The 9,426-nt window shown below is 56.3% G+C and overlaps 1 protein-coding gene across 3 annotated transcripts in view; it reads left to right on the top strand.

The window, feature by feature from the left end:
* The first annotated feature begins 1,791 nt into the window (after positions 1-1,791).
* LOC112590195 (transducin-like enhancer protein 4) overlaps positions 1,792-9,426 on the top strand; it is a 31,292-nt gene continuing 23,657 nt past the window's right edge. The window contains exons 1-2 of one of the 3 annotated variants that reach the window (XM_025306016.1): positions 1,793-3,385; positions 3,513-3,593. In XM_025306016.1, the coding sequence (XP_025161801.1) occupies positions 3,534-3,593 (60 nt within the window). In that variant the 5' untranslated portion in view covers positions 1,793-3,385; positions 3,513-3,533. Of the gene's footprint in view, positions 3,594-9,426 lie in introns of all 3 variants that reach the window. The other 2 variants (XM_025306017.1, XM_025306015.1) reach the window with 2 other exon arrangements.

The raw sequence follows: 9,426 nt of genomic DNA, 5'->3' as shown, positions 1-9,426 counted from the left end.
CGCGCGCGCATACCACACTTGCACACACACACACACACACACACACCGAGTATACCTATTCCAGCTATATCGCGTACATGCGCGTGCGTATGTGTACGTATCCTCCCCCTCTCTCGCTCTGTCGCTTTATGCAGCTACGTTGTATAGGGGTTGGGAAAACGGGTGGAGGCGCCATATTTGTGGTAGTGTGGGAAGTGAGGGAAATCACGAGTGGCGAGAGAGGCAGCCGGTCGACAAGCGGGGAAACGAGGCGGGGGGAAAAGCGAGGGAAGAGAGTAGAGAGAGGAGAGAGGAGAGAGAGAAAGAGAGGGAGAGAGAGAGAGAGAGAGAGAGAGAGAGAGAGAGAGAGAGAGAGAGAGAGGGAGTTTACGCGGACATCCGTGTCAGCCCGGTGACGGCCATTTTGCGAAAAACTTTCGATTTGTTTGCACACGCCGTAGCGAACCCGGAGGAACGACTAATACCGACGCGTATGCTCGGCATGCGGTGGTGGCTTCGCGTCTCTTCTCTTCTCTCCCTCCCTCCCTCCCTCCCTCCCGCTCTGCCTCCTACCTACCCTGCTCCACCGTCTCTCTGTCCATCCTGGTTTATTCTCCGACGTATCCGTCGGCGACCGAAAACTTTTCGGCACCGGAGTCTCTCTCCGCTCGAAGCTCGCAAAAATTTCAACCGCGGTCGCAACGCGGACGGAGAAGTGGTAGTTGTATTAACAGTAGTAGTAGTAGTAGTAGTAGTAGTAGTAGTAGTAGTAGTAGTAGTAGTAGTAGTAGTAATAGTAGTAGTGTAGTAATACTGGTTGCCGCGGACGATGACGCATCCGACGTGCCGTGAGTCTTTAGTTAATCGACGACACTGCCTGTCTCGCGAGAGATTGATATTCCAAATTGCCTAGATTCCAAAGACGATCGAGAGCGCGCGCTTGGCAAACACGATTCGCACGCGGTGTCGCGACGCCCGTCATCGCCGTTTGGTGTATCGAGGCGATAATGCAACGGAAAAAACCGGAGCGGTGATCAACGTCGATAAACCTGGCGATCGACTGCGTGCGCCGGAGAGAGAGGAGAGAGAGAGAGAGAGAGAGAGAGAGAGAGAGAGAGAGAGAGAGAGAGAGGAGAAAGACGCGCGTCATCCTTCCCACATATGCTCGTGAAAAGAGCGAATCGGGAGCGAGACGTTTCGCAATGATGCCGTAAAATTAAAGTGCCGCCGTGCGCGAAAACGTCGGTCGGTCGACTACCGAAACGACGAAATCGGTACGTCGGGCTGTTTAATGACGATATAACTTCGTCCTGCCGGAATTACCATTCATCGCAGCCGAAGCTCGCGTTAAAAGGCGATCGTAAAGGCGTGCGCGCGGGCGAGACGATCGAAAATCACAACGGACGTCCTTCGCTGGGTAAAAGGTCAATAAAGCGGATCCGAGCGTACGTAAAAATGCGAGGGAGTACGGCGAAAGAGAGGTGCAGAGAGAGAGAGAGAGAGAGAGAGAGAGAGAGAGAGAGGGAGGGGGGAGAAAGGGAGAGAGCGAGCGAGCGAGCGAGCGAGCGAGAGTCTCGGTACGGAGGACACGTAGAGCGACGTTTTAACGAGCCGTGATTTTCGTGCTCGCCTTTTCGAGATCCTTACGTAACGCGACTTAATTGCGAAGGAGCTATCGCGCCGGTTAATACGAGCTCGGAGGAGACGAGAGACATTCGAGGGGATGCTTGGCGGCTTTAAACTCGCGCAGAGTAGTGGGACGCGACGAGGGGCAATCGTGAGGAAGAGGGGACGCCGAGGGACGGGTTCGGTGCGCGGCGGGAAGAGTGAGCGTAGGAGAGAGGGAACGCCATCCCCCTCTCCCGATCCGTCTATCAGTCGCTCCGCGGCCGTTGCTGGGAGAGGTTCGCTTGTGCCGTTTAATTCGCGTTTCGAAACGCGTCTCTGCTTTCGTCACGTCGAGTCTCTGTGAGTCGAGTCGGATCGAGTGCTTCTCTCTACCTGTCCCTTGCTACCCTAACCTTCTCTCACTCTCACTCTTTCTCTCTCTCTCTCTCTATCTCTATCTCTCTTTCTCTCCTCTCTCTCTCTCTCTCTCACACTCGCTCTCGATCGACAAAATCGACCCATGTCGTCGCCGTCGCATCAATCGCCCGTCTGTTCGTAGTCGTTTCGCCGACGACGACGGGAGGCAGACAGAAGGACGGAGTGGTGAGGAGCAGAGCGGAGCGGAGAGAAGAGGTAGATAGCGTTTTCGAACGCACGCGCGTGCTCGCGAGCGCGTCCTTGCCGGAGTCAAACGTTCACCTCCGTGTGCCGCACGCGCCGTTCTCACGTCTCTCGAGTAAACAACGACGGAGAGTGTGCAATAGTGTGGCAGTGTTGCAACGTGTCGCGGTGTAAACGCGCCCGCGACGACGTCGTCGACGTTCGACGACGACGACGACGACGACGACGACGACGAAGACGACGACGGAGTAGTAGGAGCCGACGGAGGAGGAGCGGCTGCGGCGTAAACAGGCCGTAACTAAGCGTGGCCGGATACGCGAGTCGCATTCAGGCTAGCGAGAACATCTCGGCCGGCGTTTTCCCGGCCGGAGAGGAGGCATCGTCACGACCACGACCACGACGACGTCGACGTCCACGACGCGAGGCGGGGGCGGTTTTTCCTGCCTTACCGACCGAAAAAAGGGCACGCCGCGGCGTCGCCAACACAAAGAGACACGACGGCGAGACCGTTGCACCTCGGGCCGACCTTCGCCGACGGTGCGCAGCGCTCGCTTTTGACTCTCCGGATGAACGCAACGAGCGCTCTTATCTGACCCGACTCTAGAGCCACGAGCCACGAGCCACAGAAAGAGAGAGAGAGAGAGAGAGAGTGAGAGAGAGAGAGAGAGCGAGAGAGAAGTGACACGTTTCGTTGCCCGTGAACGTCGCCCGATGAAGCGGTAGTGGCGAATGGAGTGGAGACCGCCGATGGATTGTCGCCGAGGAGGAAATCTGGCGTGGATGATCATTCCGACCGTTACGTTCCACCGGGACGTACATCGCCGTACGACGCGTCATCGCCGTGAGTGCCGATCGGCTTCGTAGCGGCCACGCGATCGCGCCCGCACCGAGAACGCCGAGAATCCGAACGGCAGCATCAACTCCGGGGCTTGACCAGGCCCTTCTCTCCGGAGTCCTTCTGTTATCGGTTGTTGCTATTGTGTTTTATATTGCTGTTGTTGGTTATTGAGGAGTAGTATAATATATACGCGTACTCGTAATAAGCCGCCGCCGGTATTGTCTCAGAGTGCCGCCGTCGCGCCGCGCCGTGCCGCGCCGTCGCCGTCGCCGTCGCCGTCGCCGTCGCCGCCGCTGCCGTCGCGTGACATGAGGCGTTCTCGCGCGTATTGAAAAGAAAGTGAGTGTAACGATAAATATACAGTGAATACACACTCCGTCATACAGCCACACACACACATACACACACACACACGTGCGGCAAACAACGTATACATATTGGATTTCTTCTCTCCTGAACGTGCCAGTCGGCAAGCCACGGAGGAAGGATGTATCCCAGCGCCGGAATCAACGCAGCCGCCGTGGCCGCCGCCGCTGCCAGGCATCCGGTGAGTAACGATGGTGTTTCAATTATCAGTAACGACGATAATAGCAACGACGGCGTTTATTTGTTAATGCAGAGCGGACGGCGATACGCACACACACACACACGCGCGCGCACACTCGGCTCTGCGGAGTTGTGCGCGACCGCAGTCCTGTAATCGCTAATTACAGATCGAATAGACCAGACCGCGGAGCGCGCGCATCGCTGAACAGTGACGCGATAACGGTATACGCATATTTCCCGGAGCTGAATCTTATCGTTTCGTGAAGAGAGACTCGTGCTCTTTCAATTGACAGAGACAGAGAGAGAGAGAGAGAGAGAGAGAGAGAGAGAGGGAGGGAGGGAGGGAGGGAGGGAGGGAGGGAGAGAGAGAGAGAGAGAGAGAGAGAGAGAGAGAGACGCCCGTTCTCGACGAGCCTTTTTCTCGGGGCGCTCGTGATAAAGCCGACCTCACGTTGCGCCGCGCCGACGGTACGATTCCGTTCGCGCTCGTTTCACGAAATGGCCGCTTCGATCGCGAGTTCTTTTTCGAGAGCGCGGCTACGCACGTCCGCTCTATTTTACAGCACGTTGCATACTTAATGTACCGCCACGTCGCGACGCGCCGGCGCGCGGACCGGCGCGGCTGGCACCGCGCGCGACGATCTGATTTACGTTCGTAATTTACATCGCTGTTTAACCCCGTTAACCTCGTCCTTGATCGCGCACTGCGCGCGCGTTTCTGACGTCAGTATTTTAATCCGCTTCTCTGGTTTCTCGCGGAAAAAGTCATCGCGTCGTTAGCGCGACCGACCGGTCTCTTCTCTCTCTCTCTCTCTCTCTCTCTATCTTTCTATCTATCTATCTATCTATCTCCTTCCCTCCGGCGTTTTTATTTCTTTCTCCGTCCGACGCCGAGGGCCAGACGACGGAAAAAGAGATGCGTCTGATTTTTTTTCGGAGCACCGTCTCGCGGCCGATTGCGCTCCCGTTACTCCGACCGAGCGATTTGCACCTCGTAACACGATCCGCCGTCGGCTCTCGAGGTGTGCGCACTCTCTGACTTCTCGGGTTTCGCCGCGACCGGGCTGTCGCGGGCGCGCGAATAACACGATTTCGATCGTCTGCGACGCAGGGCCTCGCACGGCAGGAATGACGACGACGACGACGGACGACGACGACGATGACGTTGCGCTTCGTGCTGCAATATTGGGTTTCGTTGCTCGCTAAAATTTCATTAACGTGCGATCGTCGTCGTCGTCGCCGCCGCCGATCCGCGGCCGACCGCGGATCGCGACCACGTGCTTCGCTGTGCACGTGCGACGCGGTGTTGCAGGTATTCGCTCGGGATCGACGTACAACTCTAGCGGAAATAAGTAAAAGGTTTCGATACAGCGGATTGATTTTCTACGTGCTCTCGTGTACATGTATGTTGTGTGTGTGTGCGTGTCGTATCGAGGCACCATCACACGCAGACACACACACATGTGCTTCTCTCTTACGCTCTCTCGGAAATTCGGAGGTACTCGCGGAACAATCGCATTCGCCATCGTCCGCGCCGTTAGTCCCGCGGCTCCGTGCGAAAAGCGTTTCGCTACGGCACGTCGGAGTCGTTGATCCGTGAACCAAGCGACGAGCTGTCCGTGCGCTCGCATCGCGGACTCTCGGGCGTCTGCATTTAATGGCAGCGGTCGGAGATGTAATAGCGAGCGACTCGGTCGTCTCGTCGCGCACGACTCATCGTCCAACTCGACTAACTCGGCCTCGTCGACGACGACGACGACGACAGCGACGTTGTTGCGCAGTCCTGTCACGTTCCCCGTTCCGTGGCGTTCTTTCTCGCGACGTAACGTCAGCCCGACCATTACACGGGTTATTAACGCCTTTTTTTCGCTACGACTCGACTCTCCCCCAGCCCCGCCGCCCGTCCGCCGTTTCTTCTGTTCCGCGCGTCGTACGTCTACGGAGAACGGCCGGGAAGCGCGTAACGACGAGCGCCCGGCTTTAATGCCGCTGGCAAACAGCTCTCTCGCGAGTCCGCTAATCGAGCCGGTTACGAAGCCGACTCGAACGTGTGACTCATAGAAAAAGGTATTGTCGTCGCGTGTACCGGTCGCCGCACTCGCAGCCTATAGACGCGCCGCTGGAATCCGGGCGTCGTCGCTTCGCACGTCGCTCTCAGAGAGAGAGAGAGAGAGAGAGAGAGAGAGAGAGAGAGAGAGAGAGAGGGACGGAGAAGGAGAGAAAAGGGAGGGAGGGAGGGAGGGAGCGACCGCACCGGGGTGGCATAATGAAAGCCTCGTCGGGTCCAACCCTAATAACAGGCGTTTCGCCGGATGTGGCGACGTGTCCTAGGTAGTAGATCGCAGCACGTGGAACGACGACAGGGCCGGCGGGTTGCTCGGTTGGTTGCTTGCTCGGATGGTCGACTCGACAAAGGTCGGACCTTTCGTACGTACGTACGCGCCTACCGTCGGAGACGAGAAACGCACACGCGCGCGCGCGCACCAAAATACTCGTGACATTTTTACAGGCCACGTTCGCACGCCGGAAGTTGTCGCGGATTTTCTTCTCGTTATTTTTTCTTCCATTCGGCCCGACTCCGGGGAGAGAATCCTCCGTCCGTGACATTTTCGGGGCATGTACGCACGCCTCGCGCGCGTGAGCGAATGAATATTGCGATTCTGGAGGTAGTGCGCGTAAGAACGAGGACCGTAATTAGTTACCGGCAGAGGAGAGAAAGAGAGAGAGAGAGAGAGAGAGAGAGAGAGTGAGAGGAGGAGAGAAAAGGACGGGGAACGGTGCAAAGTGCTGACGTTAGTTAGCTAGGTACACGTTGCCGAACGTCAACGAAAACGGCCGTGGTGTTGTACACACGCGCGTTTGGAGACCGACCGGACCTCGCCTGGCAGCCTCCCGTAAACTACGGCGCACGTTTGCGCAGGACCCCCGATTCGACAAATATTGATACTTTTAATCGGTCTGTTTGCTCCGACACGCTGTTCAAATGCGCCCGGATGTGCACAGCTGAAAAAACGCCGGCGCGCTCGCGGAATTCCTCGTCGTAGTCGTCGTCGTCGTCGTCGTCGTCGTCGTCGTCGTCGTCGTCTTCTTCTTCTTCGTCGTTTTCGTCGTCTTCGCCTTCATCGTTCCGTCCCATCTCCGACGCGTAGACGCGTATACGGCGTCGATACTGCTTAATTAGCGATATGCTAATCTCGGCACGCTCGGCAACATTCGAGCGTCTCGTCCTGTCTGCGAACGAAAAAGAGAGAGAGAGAGAGGGAGAGAGAGAGAGAGAGAGAGAGAGAGAGCGCGCGCGAGGGAGAGAAAAAGAAAGAGAAAGAGACACGTACTGCAGAAAACGTTCCTCCGATAAGATAGAACTCCCTTTTCCCCTGTTTGAAAAACCTCCGGAAGCGGCCGTGACTCGTCGCGTTGGCGGCCGAAGAATTCCGATTTTCGTCCTGATAAGTGCGCGGCGGTAACTCACTACTCGTCACCGGGGTTAATTGAATTCGAATACTCGCGCGCGTGTACGTTGTACCGACGATACTCGCCACCGCCGTCCTCCCGACGCAACGTTGAAATTCGACTCGGTGAAATTACAGGCCACCGCGGTGTATCTGCGCGCGCGCGCGATAAACGTGTAATGCGATGGATATATTCCGTCCGGGCCGCGCTAAGGCGGGACGAGGAAGGGGACCCGCGGGGTCGAGCCGGTTCCGTCCCGTCCCGTCCCGTCCCGTCCCGTTTCATCTCATCTCTCGATAATTGCTCGTGTTAAAATCCAAGAGGAGACCCAACCGCGAGCGCGGAATCGCCGCTACGCTTCGCCGCGCCGTACGTACGTCGTGCGCCGTGCGCCGCGCATCGCTGGGAAATATGGAATCACGGTGATATCTTGAGCGTCACGTCGTCCATTATGCCGATGCGGCCAGTAAATTTCACGCATTATACTCCCATTATACGTTTCCTGGCCGAGCCGGATCGCGATCTCGTGCTCTCGCCCGACGTAATTACACGGTGCCGCTCCGCCGAATGGACGGAGGAACTGCCATGACGCGCGTGATGTGTGTGTGTGTGTGTGTGTGTGTAGCGTGCGAGATTGTGTTTGCACGTAGTGTGTGCGCGCTGCGCGAGCCGTGCCACAGCGGGCGCACAGTGACGGTTTTAATTTCTACTTTCCTCAGCCCGAGCTTTCTCTTTGCCGCGATGCGGCCTTATCTCGCGCGCCGGCGGGCACATCTGCCGATGGTAACGCGTAACGCGAGGCGTTTACCGATTTTATCGCGAGACGTCTGTATTTACCTTTAGATACAATTACGCGTTAATGCGCCGAGCGGCGAGCGTAGGAAGCGGTTTCGCGTGATACACGCTATATCGACGCGCGCGCGCGCGCGAGGGAGAGAGAGAGAGAGAGAGAGAGACACACGTGTGTGCGCCCTCACTTCCTCCTACACCTCTCTCTGCCGATCTGCGATCAACACGTTCGATATGACGTGTGCGCGATCTCTCCGGCAACCGTTCTTTTCTGTTCCGTGTCGTTCCGTTCTGTGCCCAACGACACGCGCGCGAGCGCGCTCGCTCGCTCGCTCCCGCGCTTTACGATGTAATAAATAATAATCGCCGTCGATGCGCGCACGGCTTACCGAAGAAAACACGTGTCACGGCGATCAAACGACGTGTCGGGTCCCGCGTGATTGCTCGACTCGATCGCCGTCTCCGATAGAGCAGTTGAGAGGAGAAAAAAGAAAAAAAGAAACGAGAGAAAAAGAAACTCTAAACGCGTCAATTTCGCCGCAAGATGCTCCGGGCGTGCTGGGAGGGACGAGAGACGAATGGAAGGAACGGCTGATCTCTGCGAATGTTCTCCGCGTGAAAGAGTCTCTCTTTCTCTCTTGCTTTCTCTGTCTTTCCCTCTCTTCCTCCCTCTCGCTCTTTCTCTCTTTCTTCTCTCTGTCTCTCTCTCTCTCTCTCTCTCTCTCTCTCTCTCTTTTTCTCTCTTTCTGCGCCGAAATAATCTCCCGTCTGGTACTACAACGGTCAGAAACAAGCCCTCGAGCTCTCGGCAGGGTATTAGTCGGAGCCCTCGGGGTGTCGTAAATTGGTCCACTAGGACGAGATCGAAGGAGGCCCCGGCTGCTTTACTCGCAGTCCCTCGTGATTACTTCTAATTTAGCGTGCTTCGGCTACCTTTTCGCTTTTCGCGCTTATCCTGTCCGACACGCTGGTTCCCTTCGCAGTAGGCAGCTTTCCGTTCTCAGCAGGCAGTGCACGAGCTGACCTGGATGGGGAAAGGAGCCTTTTTTTCGTGGTAGCGCGATTTAACGCTACATTGTCCAAATGTTTCTATGGCATAAATTACACGTCTGTGGTGACAGTTGATTGTCGACAAAATTCCCAAGCGTCACCGGCCAACTCGCTCCATCGTGAGAGAGGCGGGGACCTGCGGTCAAGAAAAGATGTCCGCAGTTTCCGAGACGTGTATACATTGCATAGTAAATACGGCTTTTGTACATTTCGTTTACACGAACGCAGGTAGAGAGTAGAAGGACATACGCGGAGGAGAGAGAGAGAGAGAGAGAGAGAGAGAGAGAGAGAGAGAGAGAGTCCGAGGAAGGCTCGTCCCGAGTCTCCTCGGGTCTTAGCTGGGAGAATGGCACTAATTGGCATTAGACTTGGCAGCTTGTCGTGTCGTTTTCTCCATTAGCCCCTCTCTCTTCCCCCGTCGTTGCTCCGTTGTGAGTATACACACATCGGAAAGTATCGTTTCTCCAAGATTCCTGTTTCGTGACCATTGCCATCCCTACTCTCTCTCTCTCTCTCTCTCTTTTCTTTTTTTTTTCTTTTTACCA

This window comes from Harpegnathos saltator, unplaced genomic scaffold (assembly GCF_003227715.2).
Source record: "Harpegnathos saltator strain DR-91 unplaced genomic scaffold, Hsal_v8.6 scaffold748, whole genome shotgun sequence".
In the NCBI taxonomy this organism is placed as follows: Eukaryota; Metazoa; Arthropoda; class Insecta; order Hymenoptera; family Formicidae; genus Harpegnathos; species Harpegnathos saltator.
The sequence above is the reverse complement of the archived record's forward strand: the minus strand, read 5'-3'. Positions and strand labels throughout refer to the sequence as shown.